Consider the following 25584-nt stretch of genomic DNA (forward strand, 5'->3'; position numbering starts at 1 on the left):
ACGTCTCATCCGAAAGACGGCACCTCCGACAGTGCGGCGCTCCCTCAGTACCGCCCCTCCGACAGTGCGGCGCTCCCTCAGTACAGCCCCTCCGACAGTGCGGCGCTCCCTCAGTACCGCCCCTCCGACAGTGCGGCGCTCCCTCAGTACTGCCCCTCCGACAGTGCGGCGCTCCCTCAGTACAGCCCCTCCGACAGTGCAGCGCTCCCTCAGTACCGCCCCTCCGACAGTGCGGCGCTCCCTCAGTACCGCCCCTCCGACAGTGCGGCGCTCCCTCAGTACTGCACTGGGGAGTGTGGGCCTGGATTTTTGTGCTCGAGTCTCTGGAGTGGGACTCGAACCCACGACCTTCTGACTCAGAAGCGAGAGTGGGTGCTACCCCACTGGGCCACAGCTGCCAGACCATTTGATCCTTGATGGATCCCTTCCCCCTCTCCCTATCCCAAGGGCACTGAAGACCACACTGGCACCATGACGGCCACCCCAGCTGATTGAGCCCTGACAGAAGATCAAGGCAGGGTTGTTCATGGCCTGGGGGACTCTATGTTCTTCAGCCATCGGAACATAAGAACATAAGAAGTAGGAGCAGGAGTAGGCCATACGGCCCCTCGGGCCTGCTCCACCATTCAATAGGATCATGGCTGATCCGAACCTAGACTCACGCCCACTTCCCTGCCCGCTCCCCGTAACCCCTAATTCCCTTATCAGCTAGGAAACTGTCTATCTCCGTTTTAAATCTATTTAATGTCGCAGCTTCCACAGCTCTCTGAGGTAGCAAATTCCATAGATTTACTACCCTCTGAGTGAAGAAGTTTCTCCTCATCTCAGTTTTGAAAGGGCAGCCCCTTATTCTAAGATTATGCCCCCTAGTTCTAGTCTCACCCATCAGTGGAAACATCCTCCCCGCATCCACCCGATCAAGCCCCCTCACAATCTTATACGTTTCGATAAGATCGCCTCTCATTCTTCTGAATTCCAATGAGTAGAGGCCCAACCTACTCAACCTTTCCTCATACGTCAACCCCCTCATCTCCGGAATCAACTGAGTGAACCTTCTCTGAACTGCCTCGAGAGCAAATATATCTTTTCTTAAATATGGAAACCAAAACTGTACGCAGTATTCCAGGTGTGGCCTCACCAGTACCCTGTATAACTGAAGCAAGCCACTCAGCCATCAGGAGGAGGTGTTTCCCTCCGGGGAATCTCAACCCCCAAGAACCAAAGATACACGAGAAAAGCAAGAGTGTGTGTCATCAATTCATTTATTATTTACATTTTTAACACAATTATTACTTGGTAAAAAAACATAATAATCCCTCAGTAAATAGTTTCGAGGCCAGGAAGGTTGGTCTCTGTCTCTCTCTCTCGGAGCAGGTTATTGCTGAGTGAGGTAAGTGAGAGTAAAGTAGTCCTTTAAGAGAGGGAGGACACAATGGCACATCTGGAGGGGGCCATGGATTAGGCAAGTTGGCTCAATAAGAAATCTTGGGGGCGGGGGCTCACCACTGACACCCCCCCCTCCCCCCGCTAGAGATTGCTGAATTGGTCTCGTCAGGGAGGATTTTCATCAGAGTGTTTTTCCTGAAATTGGCAACAGGTTTTTACTGCCTCTTGCTCCCCACCCCGAGTTAGCTATGGGAGTGTTGAGCAGGGCAGTGCATCAGATCGCGACGTCTGGGGGCTCGGGCGACGGGTCGAGTGGTCTGTGCATTTCCCAGCCTCCGTAAACAGCAACTCGTCACAAACTCTGCCGCCCCAGTCCCGTTTACCACCCCTACCCACCCCAGTGCTCGCCGACCTACATTGGCTCCCGGGTCCGGCAACGCCTTGATTTCAAAATTCTCATCCTCGTGTTCAAATCCCTCCTCGCCCCCCTCCCTGTCTCTGTAATCTCCTCCAGCCCCCACAACCCTCCGAGATCTCCGCGCTCCTCTAATTCCGGCCTCTCGCGCATCCCCCAATTTCCATCGCTCCACCATTGGCGGCCGTGCCTTCAGCCGCCTGGGGCCCCGAGCTCTGGAATTCCCTCCCTAAACCTCTCCGCCTCTCTCTCTCCTCCTTTAAGACACTCCTTAAAACCGACCTCTTTGACCAAGCTTTTGGTCACCTGTCCTAATATCTCCTTATGTGGCTCGGTGTCAAATTTTGTCTGATAATCGCACCGGTGAAACGCCCTGGGACGTTTTACTACGTTAAAGGCGCTATATAAATGCAGGCTGTTGTATGTATTTTTTTTGGCAGGGCAGACTTCACTGCAGAAATGTTTCCAGAACTGACGCTCTGATTCCACTGTCGGGGTTTGAGGAATCTGACCGCTATGTTAAACGCGTTAATGCATTAAGATTTCCTGTCTCTCTCTCCCCCTCGCCCGTGGGCCCCGTAACTCTGCTGTGTGCTGTGGTCTGGAACATGTTGCGCAGCTGGTCCAAGGGGTAGGAGGCCGCCAACACTCAAGAATTGGCCTGGCGCCTCCGGGAATTGAAGGTTAATCTCCGGGACACTGCGGCGACAAAAATCATCGGCGCCCACTAAAGAAGACTGCACGTCCTTTTCCTTAGTTATAAAGGTGTCGGAGATTGGGGGGGAAGAGTGGCTGTTCTGGCGGACAGTCGAGAATCATCCGATCGGGTGGTGAAGAGTCGGTTCGCTTATCGATTGGTCGCGGGACGGCCGGTGGGGGGCGCCACGAGGAAAGACGTGTTGGGCGCTCGTACATAAGAACATAAGAAGTAGGAGCAGGAGTAGGCCATACGGCCCCTCGGGCCTGCTCCGCCATTCAATAGGATCATGGCTGATCCGAACCTAGACTCACGTCCACTTCCCTGCCCGCTCCCCGTAACCCCTAATTCCCTTATCAGCTAGGAAACTGTCTATCTCCTTTTTAAATTTATTTAATGTCGCAGCTTCCACAGCTCTCTGGGGTAGCAAATTCCATAGATTTACTACCCTCTGAGTGAAGAAGTTTCTCCTCATCTCAGTTTTGAAAGGGCAGCCCCTTATTCTAAGATTATGCCCCCTAGTTCTAGTCTCACCCATCAGTGGAAACATCCTCCCCGCATCCACCCGATCAAGCCCCCTCACAATCTTATATGTTTCGATAAGTTCGCCTCTCATTCTTCTGAACTCCAATGAGTAGAGGCCCAACCTACTCAACCTTTCCTCATACGTCAACCCCCCTCATCTCCGGAATCAACCGAGTGAACCTTCTCTGAACCGCCTCGAGAGCAAGTATATCTTTTCTTAAATATGGAAACCAAATCACAATCGTGTGATGGAAACGCCAGGAAGCAAGAAATAACAACAGAAAACACTGGAAAAACTCAGCAGGCCAGGGGCAACATCCGTGGAGAGAGAAACAGAGTTGACGTTTCGGGTCGAAACCCTTCGTCAGGACTGAGAGCAAAGGCCGGAAATGAAACAAAAGGCCAGTTTGGGGGCTGGGAAATGGGGGAGGGGATGAAAGAAGAGACATTAAGAGATATTCAAGGTGAGACGAGATGGTAATAGGACAGGTAAAGAAACAGGCAATGGTTCTAGATGAAGTGTGAAATGCGCTGGCAGAGTGAGGGACAGCTGCCATGTGGGAGGGAGAGGAAAAAAAGGAAAAGGCACAAACCAAAAAAGTGTGGATTAAAAAAATATAAAAATGTAATAGGGGCTGAGGTTATGATCTGAAGTTGTTGAACTCGATATTGAGTCCGGAAGGCTGTAAAGTCCAAAGATGTGCGGGTTAGGTTGATTGGCTATGATAAATTGACCCTTAGTGTTAGGGGATTAAATACGTGGGGTTACGGGGATAGGGTGGGATATGTGTCGGTGCAGGCTCGATGGGCCGAAATGGCCTCTATCTGCACTGTGGGGATTCTGTGATTCTGTGAAAGTGCCTAATCGGAAGATGAGGTGCTGTTCCTCGAGCTTACGGTGAGTTTCCGTGGAACAGTGCAAGAGGCCGCGGACGGCGAGGTCCGAGTGGGAATGGAGCGGTGAATTAAAATGACAGGAAGCAAGAGTCGGAAACCTCTCAGCAGGGTTCAATCCCCGACCTGCCCCGATTAAGAAAGGACGGGCTCACATTTCTCCAGCGCCTTTCACCACCTCAGGACCTTCCCAAAGCGCTTTACGGCCAATGAAGTGCTTTTGCAGTACGGTCGCTGTTGTCGCTTAGGAGGCGGTGGGCTGATTTCAGCTAGAAAGGTAAGAGGGGATGCTACCAATGGGCTCACCAGTCCCAGGGAGGATAATCAGCGAGGGCTTTGCTCTCCTGATCGCCCTCTGGCGCTGCTTGCTGCAAGTATGAAGGAGGCGATGCCCCACGCAGTCAAATAGCCTTGCAAAACTCTAGGCTCGCGCATGAAGGGTACCTCACTTGAATGACGTATAAGGGGGGCATCCAGCAGACATGAAACCCAGTAGGAGTACATGGAGTCAGTGGCTTCTGGAAAGGCAGGGGCAAAATGTAACACCAAAACCACGAGGGGTTTTGATCGAGTAAATAAGGAGATAATGCTGAACCTTTACAAATCACTGGCTGGGCCCCAGCTGGAGTCTTGTGTCCAATTCTGGGCACCGCACTTTAGGAAGGATGTCGAGGCCTCTGGAGAGGGCGCGGAGGAGATTGACCAGAACGGTACCAGGGATGAGGGACTTCAGTTCTGCGGAGGGGCTGGAGAAGCTGGGGTTGTTCTCCTCAGGTGCATTTCTATAGCGCCTTTCACGACCTCAGGACGCCTCAAAACGGCTTACAGCCAATGAAGTACTTTTGAAGTGCAGTCACTGCTTAGAGCAGAGAAGGTTAAGGGGAGATTTAATCGAGGCGTTCAAAATCATGAAGGGTTTTGATGGAGTAAATAAGGAGAAACTGTTTTCCAGTGGCAGGAAGGTCGGTAACCAGAGGACACAGATTTAAGATAATTGGCAAAAGAACCAGAGGGGGGAGATGAGGAGAATTATTTAACGCAGCGAGTTGTTGTGATCTGGAACGCGCTGCCTGAATGGGCGGTGGAAGCAGATTCAATAGTGACTTTCAAAAGGGGAATTGGAGAAACACTTGAAAAGGAGAAATTTGCAGGGCTGTGGGGAGAGAGGAGGGGCGGGGGGGGGGGTGTGGGAGGGGGACTAATTGGAGAGCTCGTTCAAAGAGCCGGCACTGGCGACGATAGGCCGAATGGCCTCCAAAAGATTCTATTAAAAAAAGTGTCCCCTCCCCAAAAGTCCCAACTTCGGAGCAGATTTTTATAACTCCAAAAAGAAAATGTAGCTAGCATTGCAGCAACTATTGTACCAGAGTGACTGGAACTGGGGAGGGAGCGTGGAGGGAAATCTGACCAGTGTTTAATTTGTTCCTCCCACTCTCACACTTCACAGATCAGTACTTTTAACTCTTTGCTATAGATTTGATGGTGCATTGCTCAGCGATTAAACTGTGTGCAACCGAAATACATTAAATACATATCCATCTGATGACTGAGAAGTGCGAGTGTGAGAGAGAGGTTCAGCACATGCCAGACCCATAAGTTTTCCACCTGTGTAAACCGTAACAAAATACGTGAAACATTAAACCCACGCAGTGAAAATATATTTTGGTTAATTGATTATTCACGGCGCTCCGCAGAGAAAGTGTCCCTGATTTTGGCCATTTATCCCTGATTTGTTTAGGCCCCCAAAGCCCTCATTTTCACATTCACCGGTTGAGAAGCAAAGGAAAGGCTTGCATTTCTATAGCGCCCGGCATGGCCTCAGGACGTCCCAAAGCGCTTTACGGCCAATTTTTGAAGTGTCGTCACAGTTCTGATGCAGAGGCAGCCAATTTGCGCACAGCAAGCTCCCACAAACAGCAATGTGATAATGACCAGATCATCTGTTTTAGTGATGTTGGTTTGAGGGATAAATATTGGACACCGGGGAGAACTCCCCCTGCTCTTCTTCCAATAGTGGCCATGGGAGGGCGGACGGGGCCTCGGTTTAACTTCTCATCTGAAATACGGCTCCTCTGACAGTGCGGCGCTCCCTCAGTACTGCCCCTCCGACAGTGCGGCGCTCCCTCAGTACCGCCCCTCCGACAGTGCAGCGCTCCCTCAGTACTGCCCCTCCGACAGTGCGGCGCTCGCTCAGTTCCGCCCCTCCGACAGTGCGGCGCTCCCTCAGTACCGCCCCTCCAACAGTGCGGCGCTCCCTCAGCACCGCCCCTCCGACAGTGCGGCGCTCCCTCAGTACCGCCCCTCCGACAGTGCGGCGCTCCCTGAGCACCGCCCCTCCGACAGTGCGGCGCTCCCTCAGCAACGCCCCTCCGACAGTACGGCGCTCCCTCAGTACCGCCCCTCTGACAGTGCGGCGTTCCCTCAGTACTGCCCCTCCAACAGTGCGGCGCTCCCTCAGCAACGCCCCTCCGACAGTGCGGTGCTCCCTCAGTACTGCCCCTCCGACAGTGCGGCGCTCCCTCAGCAACGCCCCTCCGACAGTGCGGCTCTCCCTTAGTACCGCCCCTCCGACAGCGCAGCGCTCCCTCAGTACCGCCCCTCCGACAGCGCAGCGCTCCCTCAGTACCGCCCCTCCGACAGCGCAGCGCTCCCTCAGTACTGCCCCTCCGACAGCGCGGCGCTCCCTCAGCACCGCCCCTCCGACAGCGCGGCGCTCCCTCAGTACTGCCCCTCCGACAGCGCGGCGCTCCCTCCGTGGATTAGTGGGCTAAATTTTGGACTCAAGTACCTGGAGCGGGACTCAAAACGGACAACCTTCTGACTCAGAGGCGAGAGTGCTACCCACTGAGCTACGCACAGCCTGCAGCTCTCCACCCAGAAATCCATTCCATGTGTTGTTCAGTGTGTGCGGTACTTCCTGCTGTCAGTGTTGTACTCCCCGTCACACAGGCACTGGTCACTCTGAAGCAGTATTCCAGATTTGCTTTTTTGTTGTAGCCTTTGCCATCTTGTGTGCCTCTCCGGCACCTTTCCTAAGGGCTGAAAGGCCCCATTTTAAAGGGGGTGCGGGAGCAGAGGGACCTGGGGCTGTACGGACACAGGATAAGTCGATAAGGCTGTTTTTAAAAAAGCATAGGGGATCCTTGGCTTTATAAATGGAGGCAGAGAGTACAAAAGAAATCAAGTTACGCTGAACCTTTACAAATCACTGGTTAGGCCCCAGCTGGAGTCTTGTGTCCAACTCTGGGCACCGCACTTTAGGAAGGATGTCGAGGCCTTTGGAGAGGATGCGGAGGAGATTTACCAGAACGATACCAGGGATGAGGGACTTCAGTTCTGTGGAGAGGCTGGAGAAGCTGGGGTTGTTCTCCTCAGGTGCATTTCTATAGCGCCTTTCACGACCTCAGGACGCCGCAAAGCGCTTTACAGCCAATGAAGTACTTTTGAAGTGCAGTCACTGCTTAGAGCAGGAGTGGGCCTTTGGCGTCGCGGTAGCATCCCCGCCGCTGGGCCAGAGGTGTAGGGTTTCGAACCCCGCTCCAGACAGTCCCGGCAAGTGGAGTCGGAGCTCCGGCTCTAAATTCTGGGTTGACATCCAGCGGGATACTTGCGTCCGTGGGTGTGGGTGGCCCCCCCCCCTCGTATGAGTTGTGGGAGCCCGTAAAACCCTCCCGCCATAGGACTAACCACCCTAATGGCTGGTACGAAGACGGTTACGGTCACGGAAGGAGCGTTAATCGCGGCCAGCAATCCTTCCACCACTTCATACAGTTCCCCAAAGGGAACAGTATGAAGACACGTACGACGACGACTGCTTAGAGCAGAGAAGGTTAAGGGGAGATTTAATCGAGGCGTTCAAAATCATGAAGAGTTTTGATGGAGTAAATAAAGAGAAACTGTTTCCAGTGGCAGGAGGGTCGGTGACCAGAGGACACAGATTGAAGATAATCGGCAAAAGGACCAGAGGGGGAGATGAGGAGAATGTTTTTTACGCAGCGAGTTGTTGTGATCTGGAACGCGCTGCCTGAAAGGGCGGTGGAAGCAGATTCAATAGTGACTTTCAAAAGGGGAATTGGAGAAATACTTGAAGGGGAGAAATACGCAGGGCTGTGGGGAAAGAGCAGGGGGGAGTGGGACTAATTGGAGAGCTCTTTCAAAGGGCCGGCACAGGCACGATGGGCCGAATGGCCTCCTCCTGCGCTGTCTGATTCTATGAAGTTGCTGCAGTTATTCCTCATGAGTCGGTCCGGACAGTAGGGGGGAGGGGAGCCTGCACTGACTCCAGGTGTTTCATATCCCCCCCCCCACACCACCCCCCCACCCCGATTCACAGTCCGCTATCAGAGGGCTGAGCCCACGTTGCAAAGGGTGACGGAATAGAGTGCCGGACAAACAAACAAAGCAGGGGAGCAAAATGAGGATTATCAGTGCGAGATATTCAGCAGGATGTGCCTGGGACTCTTCTGGGTCTGTACGGCTGAGGGCCATCGAGGAGCCTCCCGTGTATTTTGCTCGGCTTAAATGTCTTAACAGCGATCGTTATCATGGGCTCAGTATGTTCACAAAACGTGTCGAGAAACGCCACTCTCCCAAAGCCGCCACCGCCCCCTCACCTTCCTCCCTACTAAGCAAGGCGGCCTACGACTGGATCTGAGCCGTGCACACCAGAAGGAGAAAATATGAAGGGGGTGGAAACGTGCTGCCAGGGACCCTGCTGGACGGCGCAAGTGTGCCAGGAGCTCAAAGCCGCGATGCCCTCCATGGTCGAATATGCCGGCGCGGCACACTGCTGTGGAGGGAGGGCCAGTGGCCACCCCCCCGGGGATTGTACCTCAAGCTGGGAACCAGCAGCTTGAGGAGAGGACAGGGGGTGAAGAACAAGCGAGGGCTACCGCTGACGGGGAACTGGCTGTACCTGTGGCCGCTCCGTAAACCGGTGGGGAAATGAACTCTGGAGCCTTGTACAGAGGAAAAGACAAGACATGTCAGCGAGGCTTTACGAGCAACAGTGCATTGACAAAACACCTTTTGATAAGACAAGGGGCCTGCATGATCATTGGCTGCAGAGAGTGATACCACAAGTCCCGGCCAGAATGGCGCTGATTGGCCGATTTCCCCCATCAGTCGTGCCTGGAGTCCGCGCTGTTGCAAGTGGCTGGAATCAATATTACGCACATAATTTGTAATGACGTAACTCTCCTGCGCGCACCGAAATTTGCTGGAAAAATCACCCTGCTTTTATCGGGGGAAGTTGCTGTAGTTTCAGTCGGGAGCTCTGTTGCTATAGTTGGAGGAGACTCTGTTTAAATAGACTCTGTAGACTGCTTGCTGTAGTGCGCTGTTTATATACTCTGTAGACTGTTTGCTGTAGGGCACTGTTTAAATAGACTCTGTAGACTGCTGTACTGCGCTGTTTATATAGACTCTGTACTCTGCTGTAGGGCACTGTTTAAATAGACTCTGTAGACTGTTTGCTGTACTGTGCTGTTTATATAGACTCTGTAGACGGTTTGCTGTAGGGCACTGTTTAAATAGACTCTGTAGACAGTTTGCTGTACTGTGCTGTTTATATAGACTCTGTAGACTGTTTGCTGTAGGGCACTGTTTAAATAGACTCTGTAGACAGTTTGCTGTACTGTGCTGTTTATATAGACTCTAGACGGTTTGCTGTAGGGCACTGTTTAAATAGACTCTGTAGACAGTTTGCTGTACTGTGCTGTTTATATAGACTCTGTAGACTGTTTGCTGTAGGGCACTGTTTAAATAGACTCTGTAGACTGTTTGCTGTAGGGTGCTGTTTATATAGACTCTAGACTGTTTGCTGTAGGGCACTGTTTATATAGACTCTGTAGACTGTTTGCTGTAGGGCACTGTTTATATAGACTCTGTAGACTGTTTGCTGTAGGGCACTGTTTATATAGACTCTGTAGACTGTTTGCTGTAGGGCACTGTTTAAATAGGCTCTGTAGACTGTTTGCTGTAGGGTGCTGTTTATATAGACTCTGTAGACTGTTTGCTGTGGGGCACTGTTTAAATAGACTCTGTAGACAGTTTGCTGTACTGTGCTGTTTATATAGACTCTGTAGACTGTTTGCTGTGGGGCACTGTTTAAATAGACTCTGTAGACAGTTTGCTGTACTGTGCTGTTTATATAGACTCTGTAGACGGTTTGCTGTAGGGCACTGTTTAAATAGACTCTGTAGACAGTTTGCTGTACTGTGCTGTTTAAATAGACTCTGTAGACAGTTTGCTGTACTGTGCTGTTTATATAGACTCTAGACTGTTTGCTGTAGGGCACTGTTTAAATAGGCTCTGTAGACTGTTTGCTGTAGGGTGCTGTTTATATAGACTCTGTAGACTGTTTGCTGTAGGGCACTGTTTATATAGACTCTGTAGACTGTTTGCTGTAGGGCACTGTTTATATAGACTCTGTAGACTGTTTGCTGTAGGGCACTGTTTAAATAGACTCTGTAGACTGTTTGCTGTAGGGTGCTGTTTATATAGACTCTGAGTAAATACTTTGCTGTCTAATAGACTGTTTGCTGTGAGTCCTGCCGCAAGGCCCAAAACCCCCCCCCCCCCCTCCAACTCATTGGCTGACACAGTGGTGTCAATAGACACACTGGAAATGGTCAGCTTTTATTGCACCTCCCCCCCCAAATTGTGGACGTCGAAGAATATAAGCGGGGTGCTTCAGACATCAATCCGGTATAAAAAGTTTGTCATGTGTAACGCGGGGGGGAATAAAAAACGTTTCTCTAGCGTCATATTTTTAACCCAAACGTGTTTTTTTTTGGTAGAAATATACTGAAACGTTAAGACGTGTAATTATCAAAATATCAACCGGTCGGAATTGGAAAAAAAAAGTTTTTAAACAGATTGGCATTTCGAACAGTATGCTGAATTCTCCCACCGCCGTTCAGGACAGGGAGGAGGGTGAAATTTGACTGGGGTGGGCCGGGACAATGGTGGGTGGGATCGCATCTGCCGTTCGTTATACCTCCCTCCCACTGAAGTCAATATCGGGCCGGGCGCATTACCGGTCGATGTGATGCTGCCTGTTTTTGCGTCGCCTGCCCGAGTCGAATGTCCCCACCCCGGCCGAGTCTCAAGGTGACGCCGGCAAAGGGGTACAAGCTGCCGTCGTTTCTGATCTGCAGGTGTCCTGTGCGTCGGCGATTTGGCCCTTCAGCTCCCGTGCGCCCCGGCTCACCAGGCTGGCCACCGGCCTGATCACCGAGGTCTTGCGGGCTCCCGGTTCCGAGGGGCCACTGTTCGTTTTCGGCTGGCCGAGGGCGGGGGGCGGGGGGGAGCTGCCGCCGGTGCCGCCGCCCGTTGCCGAGGAGCCGACCGGCTTTGCGGAGTCGTCCGTGCGCGAAGAGGGGGAAGGAGGAGGAGCAATCGTGGCGGTGTTCGTTGCTGCCGGAGGTTCCGGGGCGGGTGGCGAGAGACTGGGAATCGGTGCGGTGCGACCGGTGTCTTCAGGCCGGCGCGCGGCGTCTGGTGCCGGTCGGACGGTTCCACTTCCCTCGGCACTGGGCGCGGCGGCTTGAGATCCAGGTGCCATCGCGCCTGCTATCCCGTGGCCGGCGGCTTCGGGCGCTCCCGCTGGCTCCTCCTGGCCGCGCTGTCCCGCCGCCACCTTCCGCGGGCGCCCGCGTTTCCTCTTGGAGGCTGGCTTCTCCCAGCCGGTGGCCAGCGAGCCAGCGGGGCGCTTGCGGGGCGAGGCGCCGGCCGACGGGCTCTTCGGCCGGGCGAGCCAGCGCTTGGCCTCCTTGATCCTGTCGTAGCAGGGCCAGCTCACTGGCTCCTTGTGAGGGGTCGGGTCGCTCGCCGCCGGGGGCACCTCCGGCATCGGGAGCCGGACCGAGCCCGGGAGGATGACGGTGACCTTCTTCAGCAGGGGGACGGTCCCCGTGGCAAGGGTCACAGAGGGGGCGACGGTGCCCACCCTGACGGGCAAGGAGGACGGGTCGATGCAGGGGGCCAGCACAGCAGGAGAGATGGCCAGCAGCTTCTTGGCCTGTGCCTTGGGCCGGATGGGGGTGAAGCGGTTTTTGAAACTGTCGATGTCGGCGGCGGAGGTCTGTTTACCTCGTTTGGCTCCCGGCCCATCTTCCTTCCCGCTCTGGGCGTTTGCCGGCGTCCCTTTGGAAGCCTCTGCCTGCACAGGTTGAAACAAAAGAAGAGATTTAAACTCCTTCCACCTCCCATCGTGGTGCTTGTCATGAATCTTATCATGACTCATGAAGTAACACTGGGCGGCCAGCTGGTGGCGCCGTCCAAGGAGTATAAATACTCGGGCGTGGGCCCAGCTTGCTCAGGATGTTTCTGTAACCAGGAACTAGTGATTGTAACTAGAATCTCATGGTTGTGAAACAGTTGATTAAAGCCTCGTTTTATACTCAAACCGAGCACTTAGTAGTCATTTTACATCACTGCTCACTTCTGTTACGGGGCTGCTGGCGAGTTGGCGTTCGCCCCTGCCCGCGGTCAAGCCGGCCTCGTCACCGCCCGGTTAGCAACTGAGACAGCAACGGTCCCGGGTTTGGCACGCAGTCTGCGCCAGGCTAACCGATGCCAGCGCCCTTGGGCTCGGGAGGCGAGAGTCAGTCCACAGCTCCGGCTCCTGCCCACAATCCAGGTACATAGGTCGTTGTGTGAATAGGACTGCACGTGGCCACGACCCATTGCAATGTCGAGCACAGAAGCTAGGCTGACACTCCAGTGCAGTACCGAGGGAGCGCCGCACTGTCAGAGGGGCGGCACTGAGGGAGCGTTGCACTGTTGGAGGGGCAGTACTGAGGGAGCGCCGCAATGTCGGAGGGGCAGTACTGAGGGAGCGCCGCACTGTCGGAGGGGCAGTACTGAGGGAGTGCCGCACTGTCGGAGGGGCGGTACTGAGGGAGCGCCGCACTGTCGGTGGGGCTGTACTGAGGGAGCGCAACACTGTCGGAGGGGCAGTACTGAGGGAGCGCCGCACTGTCGGTGGGGCTGTACTGAGGGAGCGCAACACTGTCGGAGGGGCGGTACTGAGGGAGCGCCGCACTGTCGGAGGGGCAGTACCGAGAGAGCGCAACACTGTCGGAGGGGCGATACTGAGGGAGCGCCGCACTGTCGGAGGGGCGGTACTGAGGGAGTGCCGCACTGTCGGAGGGGCAGTACTGAGGGAGCGCCGCACTGTCGGAGAGGCGGTACTGAGGGAGCGCCGCACTGTCGGAGGGGCAGTACTGAGGGAGCGCCGCACTGTTGGAGAGGCGGTACTGAGGGAGCTCCGCACTGTCGGAGGGACGGTACTGAGGGAGCGCCGCACTGTCGGAGGGGCAGTACTGAGGGAGCGCCGCACTGTCGGAGGGACGGTACTGAGGGAGCGCCGCACTGTCGGAGGGACGGTACTGAGGGAGCACCGCACTGTCGGAGGGGCGGTACTGAGGGAGCGCCGCACTGTCGGAGGGGCGGTACTGACGGAGCGCCGCACTGTCGGCGGGGCGGTACTGAGGGAGCGCCGCACTGTCGGCGGGGCAGTACTGAGGGAGCGCCGCACTGTCGGAGGTGCCGTCTTTCGGATGAGACGTTAAACCGAGGCCCCGTCTGCTCTCTCAGGTGGACGTACAAAGGGCCTTTCACTTTAGCAGAGACTATTTGACTTTGAAAGAATTTGCATTTCTCCAGCGCCTTTCACGTCCACCGGACGTCCCAAAGCGCTTTACCGCCAATGAAGTACTTTTTGAAGTGTAGTCACTGTTGTAATGTTGGAAACGCGACAGCCAATTTGCGCAGAGCAAGCTCCCACAAACAGCAATGTGATAATGACCGGATCATCTGTTTTTAGTGATGTTGGTTGAGGGATAAATATTGGCCCCCAGGACACCGGGGAGAACTCCCCCTGCTCTTCTTCCAATAGTGGCCGTGGGATCTTTTACATCCACCGAGAGGGCAGTCGGGGCCTCGGTTTAACGTCTCATCCAAAATACCGCCCCTCCGACAGTGCGGCGCTCCCTCAGTACCGCCCCTCCGACAGTGCGGCGCTCCCTCAGTACTGCCCCTCCGACAGTGCGGCTCTCCCTCAGTACTGCCCCTCCGACAGTGCGGCGCTCCCTCAGTACCACCTCTCTGACAGTGCGGCGCTCCCTCAGTACCACCTCTCTGACAGTGCGGCGCTCCCTCAGTACTGCCCCTCCGACAGTGCGGCGCTCCCTCAGTACCGCCCCTCCGACAGTGCGGCGCTCCCTCAGTACTGCCCCTCCGACAGTGCGGCGCTCCCTCAGTACTGCCCCTCCGACAGTGCGGCTCTCCCTCAGTACTGCCCCTCCGACAGTGCGGCGCTCCCTCAGTACCACCTCTCTGACAGTGCGGCGCTCCCTCAGTACCACCTCTCTGACAGTGCGGCGCTCCCTCAGTACTGCCCCTCCGACAGTGCGGCGCTCCCTCAGTACCGCCCCTCCGACAGTGCGGCGCTCCCTCAGTACTGCCCCTCCGACAGTGCGGCTCTCCCTCAGTACTGCCCCTCCGACAGTGCGGCGCTCCCTCAGTACCGCCCCTCCGACAGTGCGGCGCTCCCTCAGTACCGTCCCTCCGACAGTGCGGCGCTCCCTCAGTACTGTCCCTCCGCCAGTGCGGCACTCCCTCAGTACTGCCCCTCCGACAGTGCGGCGTCCCTCAGTACCGCCCCTCCGACAGTGCGGCGCTCCCTCAGTACTGTCCCTCCGCCAGTGCGGCACTCCCTCAGTACTGCCCCTCCGACAGTGCGGCGTCCCTCAGTACCGCCCCTCCGACAGTGCGGCGCTCCCTCAGTACTGCCCCTCCGACAGTGCGGCGCTCCCTCAGTACCGCCCCTCCGACAGTGCGGCGCTCCCTCAGTACTGCCCCTCCGACAGTGCGGCGCTCCCTCAGTACTGCCCCTCCGACAGTGCGGCGCTCCCTCAGTACCACCTCTCTGACAGTGCGGCGCTCCCTCAGTACTGCCCCTCCGACAGTGCGGCGCTCCCTCAGTACTGCCCCTCCGACAGTGCGGCGCTCCCTCAGTACTGTCCTCCGACAGTGCGGCGCTCCCTCAGTACTGCCCCTCCGACAGTGCGGCGCTCCCTCAGTACTGCCCCTCCAACAGTGCAGCGCTCCCTCAGTACCGCCTCTCTGACAGTGCGACGCTCCCTCAGTACTGCCCCTCCGACAGTGCGATGCTCCTTCAGTACTGGCACTGTGAGTGTCGTCCTGGATTTTTGTGCTCAAGTCTCTGGAGTGGAACTTGAACCCACGACCTTCTCAATCAAAGACAAGAGCTGCCGGATTGCCGTTAAAAACCCGACTGGCTCACGAAGGTCCCTTTCAGGAGGGAAACCTGCCGGCCTGGGCCTATATGTGACTCCAGTCCCACGCCCAACGTGGCTGACTCTTAACTGCCCCGTCAAGTGACCTGGCCAGCTACTCGGGTCTTTCAAACCTCAGGGCAACTAGGAGTGGGCAACAAGTGCCAGGTGTACCCACTTGCCAGGAAGGAGTGCTCACCTGCGAGTCCGGTGTTCTCTCCTCACTGTCCTTCGCTGCGTTCTTGGGCTGCTGTCGTTGCTTGGGGTCTTTCTGGGATTTCAGCATGTTTTCTACAAGTTAACCAAATTATACCACAGTGGACGTGAGCAGGAGGCGGTTGGAAATTTTAAAAGAAGAACTATTTTTAAAAGCGGGGCGGTTAAAATCCTTTTGCTTTCTGTTATAAATCTCATCATCATGAAGAAACTACTCATGAAATAACACTGGACGGCCAGCTGGTGGCGCCGTCCAAGGAGTATAAATACTCGGGCGTGGGCCCAGCTTGCCCAGGGACATTTTGTAAAACAGGAACTAGTGAAGTACAACTAGACCTCCATGTTTTGAAACAAGTTGATTAAAGCCTTGCTTTATACTCGAACCAAGTGCGCAGTGAGTTTTATTACGTGGCTTTCCTCAACCTTTTTCCACCAGTTTCGTTCTCCATCCACTGGTTTCAAAATGGAATTGGAAATATAGAAAGGCTCGCATTTCTCCAGCGCCTTTCACCACCTCAGGACATCCCAAAGCGCTTCACAGCCAATGAAGTACTTTTTTTTGAAGTGTGGTCACTGTTGTAATGTAGGAAACGCGGCAGCTCAATTTGCGCACAGCAAGCTCCCACAAACTGCAATGTGATAATGACCGGATCAGCTGTTTTAGTGATGTTGGTTGAGGGATAAATATTGGCCCCAGGACACCGGGGAGAACTCCCCCCCTGCTCTTCTTCCAATAGTGGCCGTGGGATCTTTTACATCCATCTGAGAGAGCAGACGGGGCCTCGGTTTAACGTCTCATCCGAAACATACTTGAAAAGGAAAAAATTGCAGGGCAATTGGGGGTGGGGGTGGGGGGAGTGGGATTAATTGGAGAGCTCTTTCAAAGAGCTGGCACAGGCACGACGAGCCGAATGGCCTCCTTCTGTGCTGTAAGATTCTTTGGGCTAAAAATTGAGTCGTGCCTCCTTTGGGGCGCCGACTTCGCTGGGGCGCTACTTTTAGCACCCCGGAAAAATTAGCGCCCCCGCGACGGAAATTGAGTGGCGGCGCCCCAAGAGGAAAGCGGGGCGCTGGTATCGCAGGCCTTCCTCCCCCTTTTTAAAGGGGAGGGGCCTTGTGCAGCGCGACCCGGGGATCGGGAGTGTCGGCAAAAGAGCCCAGCACTCAAGAGAAGAGGTGGGGACGGGAGCGGAGGCAGGTGCTGGCAGGCGGCCAGCGACAAAAATGGCCGCCCCACACCTCACCTTTAAATGGCGCCACCCCCCCCCGACCCCCATCGGACGTAGCGTCCGGCGGTAAGTCTGCGGGGCGCTCCCGAAGATCGCGGCCGGGGTGCTACCGGTTACCGCCGCCGCTAACCTCCCGCCGAATTTCGCGGGAGGCGTCGGCGGCACCGTGCCCGGGCGCTAGTCGCTTGTCACCCCGTTAGCGCTTTTTTACGGGAGGTGCAAAGCCACCGAATTTTTTCCCCTTGTGATTCTAAGCCGGAGCTCTACCAGATGCCGGGGCTCCTGAAGGCTGAAGGAGGCGCGCTCAGCCTCCCGTCACTCACCGGTCATCAGCTCCTCCATCACCACCGCTGCGTTCTTGTTCCTGGGGCTGATGAGGTGCTCCATCACCAGGAACCGGGCCAGGTCCACCACCGTGTCAAACTGCCTCATCAGCACCCGCTGCGCCCACTCACAGATCAGGCTGATGGCCGCCGACATCAGCACTTCGTTCTGGTGCGACTTGTCTGCTTCCTTGGCGTCGAGCTGTCGGGGGGAACGGGAGAGAGAGAGACCACACACACAGGGCGTCCCGTTAGTTGGCTTCGCTGGTCCCGCACTGTTTGACGGCCGGGAGCATCAACACTCGCGTCACAACATTCTCAACCCCTTCCTTCTCACTTGGCACTGACAATGGAAGTTACCCAGAGTCCAGACTGGCGCTTCTGTTAACCCTTCCGCTGCCTGTATCGCCAGCAACTGCGGTCATTGGACAGTTAACGTGCAGTGTGGCCAGAAACATGAGGCACAAACTAAAATAAAAACAGAGAATGCTGGAGAAACTCAGCGGGTCAGGGCAGCATCTGTGGAGAGACATAGAAACATAGAAGATAGGAGCAGGAGGAGGCCATTTGGCCCCTCGAGCCTGCTCCACCATTCAATGCGATCATGGCTGATCATCCAAATTCAGTATCCTGTCCCTGCCTTCTCCCCATATCCCTTGATCCCTTTAGCCTTAAGAAATATATCCAACTCCTTCTTGAATATATTTAATGAACTGGCCTCAACTGCCTTCTGTGGTAGAGAATTCCACAGGTTCACCACTCTCTGGGTGAAGAAATTCCTCCTCATCTCTGTCCTAAATGGCTTACCCCTTATCCTTAGACTGTGACCCCTGGTTCTGGACTCTCCCGCCATTGGGAACATCCTTCCTGCATCTAGTCTGTCCAGTCCTGTTAGAATTTTATAAGTTTCAATGAGATCCCCTCTCATTCTTCTAAACTCCAGCGAGTATAAGCCCCATCGACCCAATGTCTCCTCATACGTCATTCCTGCCATCCCAGGTATCAGTCTGGTGAATCTTCGCTGCACTCCCTCCATGGCAAGAACATCCTTCCTCAGGTCAGACGACCAAAACTGCACACAATACTCAAGGTGTGGTCTCACCAAGGCCCTGTACAACTGCAGCAAGACATCCTTGTTCCTGTACTCGAACCCTCTCGCTACGAAGGCCAACATACCATTTGCCTTCTTAACTGCCTGCTGCACCTGCATGCTTACCTTCAGCGAGAGAGAAACAGAGTTAACGTTTCAGGTCGATGACCCTTCGTCAGAACTGGAAAAAAAGCAGGAAATGGAACAGGTTTTTAAGCAAGTGTAGGGGCTGGGAAAGTGGGGAGGGGATGAAAGAATAGGGAAGATGGATCTGTGATAGGATGGGAGGCGGAAGAGGTTAAGAGACATTAAGAGATATTCAATGGGCCAGAAATCCGGGTCCCCACGGGTGAGTACGCGCTGGGTACTCACGCGTAGGGCCAACGGAAGTGCCGGTTTCGTGCATGCAATGCGCGTACGCAGGAAACCGGAACTTCCATTCCCTTAAAGGAAGGGGTTCACAGGTGGAAGGCGTGCGCCGGAGAGGCAGCGCGCACGCCTGGAACTTCTGTTTTTTTGCAGGTTTCTCCGGGAGGGTAAGTCAACAGGAGCTACGCTTTTAAAAAGCAGTCGCAGGGCCTGCTTTTAACAAGGTAAGTGGTGAATTAAGTAAAATTAAAACATTTTTTCCACAGGTTTATTATTTTTAAATACTTTAAAGAAAGGGAAGTTTATTTTTATCCCCGTTAAAAACTGTAATTAGTTTTTTCAAAAATTTAAATTATTGTTTAAAATAGTTATTTTATGTGATTTATAGTTATTTTAAAAATGTGATTTAAAAAAAAAAATTATTTGAAGTTTTAGTTAGGATTTGGGGCCGATCTCTATTCATAGATGAATGAAGCATTCCCTGCTACCATTGGCTCTCCATGGCCCACGTGATCCCAGGGGACGCTTCGAACTAACTGCGCCCCTGGGATACACAAGTACTGCGCGCCGGCAGTTGGAGCAGGCCCAGGATCGGAATACCACGCGGGCCTACAGCTCAACGGCCGGCGCGCTAGGTAAGTGCAGGTCGGGGGGCTTGCACTCGTGGGGAGCCCCCGACCCGAATTTCTGGCCCATTCAAGGCAAAAGGAGATGGTAATGGTAATCCTATCACAGACCATCCCTATTGTTCTTTCATCCCCTCCCCACTTTCCCAGCTCTTCACTTGCTTAAAAATCTGTTCCGTTTCCTGCTTTTTTTCCAGTTCTGATGAAAGGTCATCGACCTGAACCGTCGACTCTGTTTCTCTCTCCACGGATGCTGCCCCTGACCTGCTGAGTGTCTCCAGCATTCTCTGTTTTTATTTCAGATTTCCAGCATCTGCAGTATTTTCTTTTTGTACTGCGGCAGAAACTAGTTTAACCCAGTCCCCGTTTTTTTTTAAAGAAATAAATCAAACAGCAAGGGCGATTAGGGGGAATGGGGCAATAAATGTTGGGCCTCGCCAGCGACGCCCACATCCCAGGAATGAATGATAAAAAAAAATTCTCCTGGCCTGCAAAATGAATAGAAAGTAACAGATGCTGAATGGAATCTTGAAACTTATAAAATTCTGACAGGATTGGACAGACTAGATGCAGGAAGGATGTTCCCGATGGTGGGCAGTCCAGAACCAGGGGTCACAGTCTAAGGATAAGGGGTAACAGAGAAACATAGAAGATAGGAGCAGGAGTAGGCCATTCGGCCCCTCGAGCCTGCTCCGCCATTTAATGAGATCATGGCTGCTCATCCAAATTCAGTACCCTGTCCCTGCTTTCTCCCCATGTCCCTTGATCCCTTTAGCCTTAAGAAATATATCCAACTCCTTCTTGAATATATTTAATGAATTGGCCTCCACTGCCTTCTGTGGTAGAGAATTCCACAGGTTCACCACTCTCTGGGTGAAGAAATTCCTCCTCATCTCTGTCATAAATGGCCTACCCCTTATCCTTAGACTGTGACCCCTGGTTCTGGACTCCCCGGCCATCAGAAACATCCTTCCTGCATCTAGTCTGTCCAGACCTGACAGAATTTTATAGGTTTCGATGAGATCCCCTCTCAATCTTCTAAACTCCAGTGAGTATAAGCCCAATCGATACAATCTCTCCTCATACGTCATTCCTGCCATCCCAGGTATCAGCCTGGTGAATCTTCGCTGCACTCCCTCCATGGCAAGAACGTCCTTCCTCAGGTAAGGCGACCAAAACTGCACAGAATACTCAAGGTGTGGTCTCACCAAGGCCCTGTACAACCGCAGCAAGACATCCTTGCTCCTGTACTCGAACCCTCTCGCTACAAAGGCCAACATGCCATTTGCCTTCTTCACCCAGAGAGTGGTGAACCTGTGGAATTCTCTACCACAGAAGGCAGTTGAGGCCAGTTCATTAAATATATTCAAGAAGGAGTTGGATATATTTCTTAAGGCTAAAGGGATCAAGGGATATGGGGAGAGGGCAGGGACAGGGTACTGAATTTGGATGATCAGCCATGATCTCATTGAATGGCGGAGCAGGCTCGAGGGGCCGAATGGCCTACTCCTGCTCCTATCTTCTATGTTTCTATGTGTCTTGGACGGCGATGCTGACTTGTGTCAGACAGGAGGAGACTGGAGCCAGTCGGCTGTGCAGTGTCGCATCATCTCGCAAAGAGTCAGGCAGCTAATTTTGGAATGTGGATAATTGGACAGCTTTCAAATGGTGAGGCCACTCCCTCCCGCAACATAACTGTGGGGAAAACACAAAGACAATGATTGTAATACAATCCCACTTACCGGGTCCGGGAGCTTCAGATCCAGGCTGGGAAGGGAAGGCATACTAACCACGGTCTTTCTTCTTATCCCACCGTAGCAGTACGTTGGAAAGAGTTAAGGACTTAAAGTTAACAAGACCATCGAGTTTACAGGAAAATACTGATACAGAGATGACGACGGGAGAAAGGGTGCGAGAGGCACGCAGAGAGTGCGAGAGGCACAGAGAGTGCGAGAGGCAGGCAGAGAGTGCGAGAGGCAAAGAGAGAGACTGCAAAAGAGCACGCAAGCAAGGAGAGAGCGATGGGGAGCGGAAGACAAACAGAGGGACAGAAAGAGGGATGGAGAAAAATTAAATAAAAGAACATCTCGCATTTCTCCAGCGCCTTTCACCACCTCAGGACGTCCCCAAGCGCTTCACAGTCAATGAAGTACATTCTAAAGTGTGGTCACTGTTGTAATGTAGGAAACGCGGCAGCCAATTTGTGCACAGCAAACTCCCACAAACAGCAATGTGATAATGACCAGATAATCTGTTTTTTAGTGATGTTGGCTGATGGATAAATATTGGACACCAGGGAGAACTCCCCTGCTCTTCTTCCAATAGTGGCCGTGGGATCTTTTACATCCACCTGCGAGGGCAGACGGGGCCTCGGTTTAATGTCTCATCCAAAAGACGGCACCTCCGACAGTGCGGCGCTCCCTCAGAACTGCCCCTCCGACAGTGCGGCGCTCCCTCAGTACTGCCCCTCCGACACTGCGGCGCTCCCTCAGTACTGCCCCTCCGACAGTGCGGCGCTCCCTCAGTACTGCCCCTCCCACAGTGCGGCGCTCCCTCAGTACCGCCCCTCTGACAGTGCGGCACTCCCTCAGTACCGCCCCTCTGACAGTGCGGCGCTCCCTCATTACTGCCCCTCCCACAGTGCGGCGCTCCCTCAGTACCGCCCCTCCGACAGTGCGGCGCTCCCTCAGTACCGGCCCTCCGACAGTGCGGCACTCCCTCAGTACTGCCCCTCCGACAGTGCGGCGCTCCCTCAGTACCGCCCCTCCGAAAGTGCGGTGCTCCCTCAGTACTGCCCCTCCGACAGTGCGGCGCTCCCTCAGTACCGCCCCTCCAACAGTGCGGCGCTCCCTCAGTACCGCCCCCCCGACAGTGCAGCGCTCCCTCAGTACTGCCCCTCCGACAGTGCGGCGCTCCCTCAGTACAGCCCCTCCGACACTCCCTCAGTACTGCCCCTCCGATAGTGCGGCGCTCCCTCAGTACCGCCCCTCCGACAGTGCGGCGCTCCCTCAGTACTGCCCCTCCGACAGTGCGGTGTTCCCTCAGTACTGCCCCTCCGACAGTGCGACGCTCCCTCAGTACTGCCCCTCCGACAGTGCGGCGCTCCCTCAGTACTGCCCCTCCGACAGTGCGGCGCTCCCTCAGTACTGACCCTCCGACAGTGCGGCGCTCCCTCAGTACTGCCCCTCCGACAGTGCAGCGCTCCCTCAGTACTGCCCCTCCGACAGTGCGGCGCTCCCTCAGTACTGCCCCTCCGACAGTGCGGCCCTCCCTCAGTACCGCACCTCCGACAGTGCGGCGCTCCCTCAGTTCTGCCCCTCCGACAGTGCGGCGCTCCCTCAGTACCGCACCTCCGACAGTGCGGCGCTCCCTCAGTACCGCCCCTCCAACAGTGCGGCGCTCCCTCAGTACCGCCCCCCCGACAGTGCGGCGCTCCCTCAGTACTGCCCCTCCGACAGTGCGGCGCTCCCTCAGTACAGCCCCTCCGACATTCCCTCAGTACTGCCCCTCCGACAGTGCGGCGCTCCCTCAGTACCGCCCCTCCAACAGTGCGGCGCTCCCTCAGTACCGCCCCCCCGACAGTGCGGCGCTCCCTCAGTACTGCCCCTCCGACAGTGCGGCGCTCCCTCAGTACAGCCCCTCCGACATTCCCTCAGTACTGCCCCTCCGATAGTGCGGCGCTCCCTCAGTACCGCCCCTCCGACAGTGCGGCGCTCCCTCAGTACTGCCCCTCCGACAGTGCGGTGTTCCCTCAGTACTGCCCCTCCGACAGTGCGACGCTCCCTCAGTACTGCCCCTCCGACAGTGCGGCGCTCCCTCAGTACTGCCCCTCCGACAGTGCGGCGCTCCCTCAGTACTGACCCTCCGACAGTGCGGCGCTCCCTCAGTACTGCCCCTCCGACAGTGCAGCGCTCCCTCAGTACTGCCCCTCCGACAGTGCGGCGCTCCCTCAGTACTGCCCCTCCGACAGTGCGGCCCTCCCTCAGTACCGCACCTCCGACAGTGCGGCGCTCCCTCAGTTCTGCCCCTCCGACAGTGCGGCGCTCCCTCAGTATCGCACCTCCGACAGTGCGGCGCTCCCTCAGTACTGCCCCACCGACAGTGCGGCCCTCCCTCAGTACCGCCCCTCCGACAGTGCGGCGCTCCCTCAGTACCGCCCCTCCGACAGTGCGGCGCTCCCTCAGTACTGCCCCTCCGACAGTGCGGCGCTCCCTCAGTACTGCCCCTCCGACAGTGCGGCGCTCCCTCAGTACCACCCCTCCGACAGTGCGGCCCTCCCTCAGTACCGCACCTCCGACAGTGCGGCGCTCCCTCAGTACTGCCCCACCGACAGTGCGGCCCTCCCTCAGTACTGGCACTGGGAGTGTCAGATAGATTTTTGTGCTCGAGTCTCTGGAGCGGGGCTCGAACCCACGACCTTCTGACTCGGAGGCGAGAGAGAGAGCGAGTGCTACCCACTGAGCCACGGCCAAGTTCTTTCAAAGCGCAACCTTGATGGAACTGAAAAAAGCACATGTTCCTTTAAAGAGAAGACAAACGAGATGGAAAAGGATATTTGGATTGGCCTCGCCCTCCCAGCCGTCGAGCCTTGAAGTTGGGAAAGACATCGCGCATGATTTTACCAAAGTTTGCTGCACTCAGCAGCCGGTAAGACAGATTGTCACAGTATCGTCTGTATTTAGAGAACAAGAGAGAGCAAACAGAATCATTTTTATTGTGTGACATAAGAAAACTACAGGAAACTTTTTCTTATCCGGCACCGACGGGACCGACGTGGTGCCGGTTCATCAAAAATTCCGGATAACTGAACGCTATGGTAAAAGATACGGAGCTGAGAGCTCCGTATAAAGCAACAAACCCTGTTGCTTAGCAACAGGTGCAGAACAATGGCCACAAGTTGCAAGCGTCTCTGTAGCTTAGCAACAGCTGCAGCCACACCCTTGCACAGCAACAAATGGAGGAAGGCAAGTAATAAAAGTTACCTGAACCTACTCCTGAATTTTGCCGGTTAACCGACATTTCCGGTTATTTAGGTGCCGGTAAGTCGAAAGTTTCCTGTACTAGGCACTTGGTCTAAGCGTTAAACAAAGCTTTAATCAACTGTTTTACAACATGGAGGTCGAGTTGTGTCCTTCACTAGTTCCTGTTAAAGAATGTCCTGAGCAAGCTGGGCCCGTGCCCGAGTATTTATACTCTCCCTGGACAGCGCCACCAGCAGGCCGCCCAGTATTATTTCATAAGTCAGTTCCATATGAATGACAAGATTCATGTCATTGTGAAAGTTCCGTCCTCTTTCCTACCTAGATTTTTTCAATGCTGCACGTTCACTGGCAGGCACTGTGTACCATCTACAAGATGCACTGCAGCAACTCGCCAAGGCTTCTTCGGCAGCACCTCCCAAACCCGCGACCTCCGCCACCTAGAAGGACAAGGGCAGCAGGCGCATGGGAACACCGCCACCTCCAAGTTCCCCTCCAAGTCACACACACACCATCCTGACTTGGAAGTATATCGGCCGTTCCTTCATCGTCACTGGGTCAAAATCCTGGAACTCCCTCCCTAACAACGCTGTGGGAGCACCTTCACCACACAATGAAGTACTTTTGAAGTGTGGTCACTGTTGTAATGTGGGAAACATGGCAGACAATTTGCGCACAGCAAGCTCCCACAAACAGCAATGTGGTAAGGGCCTTGGTGAGACCGCACCTTGAGTATTGTGTGCAGTTTTGGTCGCCTTATCTGAGGAAGTACGTTCTTGCCATAGAGGGAGTGCAGCGAAGATTCACCAGGCTGATACCTGGGATGGCAGGAATGACGTGTGAGGAGAGATTGGGTCGATTGGGATTATACTCACTGGAGTTTAGAAGATTGAGAGGGGATCTCATCGAAACCTATAAAATTCTGTCAGGCCTGGACAGACTAGATGCAGGAAGGATGTTTCCGATGGCTGGGGAGTCCAGAACCAGGGGTCATAGTCTAAGGATAAGGGGTAAGCCATTTAGGACTGAAATGAGGAGGAATTTCTTCACCCAGAGAGTGGTGAACCTGTGGAATTCTCTACCACAGAGGGCGGTGGAGGCCAGTTCATTAAATATATTCAAGAAGGAGTTGGATATATTTCTTAAGGCTAAAGGGATCAAGGGATATGGGGAGAAGGCAGGGACAGGGTACTGAATTTGGATGATTAGCCATGATCGCATTGAATGGCGGAGCAGGCTCGAGGGGCCGAATGGCCTACTCCTGCTCCTATCTTCTATGTTTCTATGACCGGATCATCTGTTTTTTTTTTAGGGATGTTGATTGAGGGATAAATATTGGCCCCAGGACACTGGGGAGAACTCCCCCCTGCTCTTCAAAACAGTACCGTGGGATCTTTCACGTCCACCTGAGAGAGCCTCGGTTTAACGTCTCATCCGACAGTGCGGCGCTGCCTCGGTACTGCACTGGAGTGTCAGCCTGGATTTTCGTGCTCAAGTCAGGGTTACTGGGTTATATCTCACAGCTGTTC

General features: G+C 54.6%; 1 protein-coding gene across 2 annotated transcripts in view; it reads right to left on the reverse strand.

Moving 5' to 3' along the window:
* Nucleotides 1-1244: 1244 nt before the first annotated feature.
* The window catches only part of rfx5 (regulatory factor X, 5), a 44417-nt gene continuing 20077 nt past the window's right edge, over nucleotides 1245-25584 (reverse strand). For both annotated transcript variants that reach the window (XM_085978648.1, XM_085978649.1), the window contains exons 6-10: nucleotides 23632-23748; nucleotides 20819-20900; nucleotides 16992-17193; nucleotides 15423-15514; nucleotides 1245-12081 (exon numbers count right to left, since the gene is read on the reverse strand). In XM_085978648.1, coding sequence (XP_085834774.1) covers nucleotides 11026-12081; nucleotides 15423-15514; nucleotides 16992-17193; nucleotides 20819-20900; nucleotides 23632-23748 — 1549 coding nt within the window. In that variant the 3' untranslated portion in view covers nucleotides 1245-11025. The remainder of the gene's footprint in view (nucleotides 12082-15422; nucleotides 15515-16991; nucleotides 17194-20818; nucleotides 20901-23631; nucleotides 23749-25584) is intronic.

The sequence above is a fragment of the Somniosus microcephalus genome, unplaced genomic scaffold (assembly GCF_052327205.1).
Source record: "Somniosus microcephalus isolate GS21.2 unplaced genomic scaffold, FLI_Smic_1.0 unresolved_chr7, whole genome shotgun sequence".
NCBI classification, from domain to species: Eukaryota; Metazoa; Chordata; class Chondrichthyes; order Squaliformes; family Somniosidae; genus Somniosus; species Somniosus microcephalus.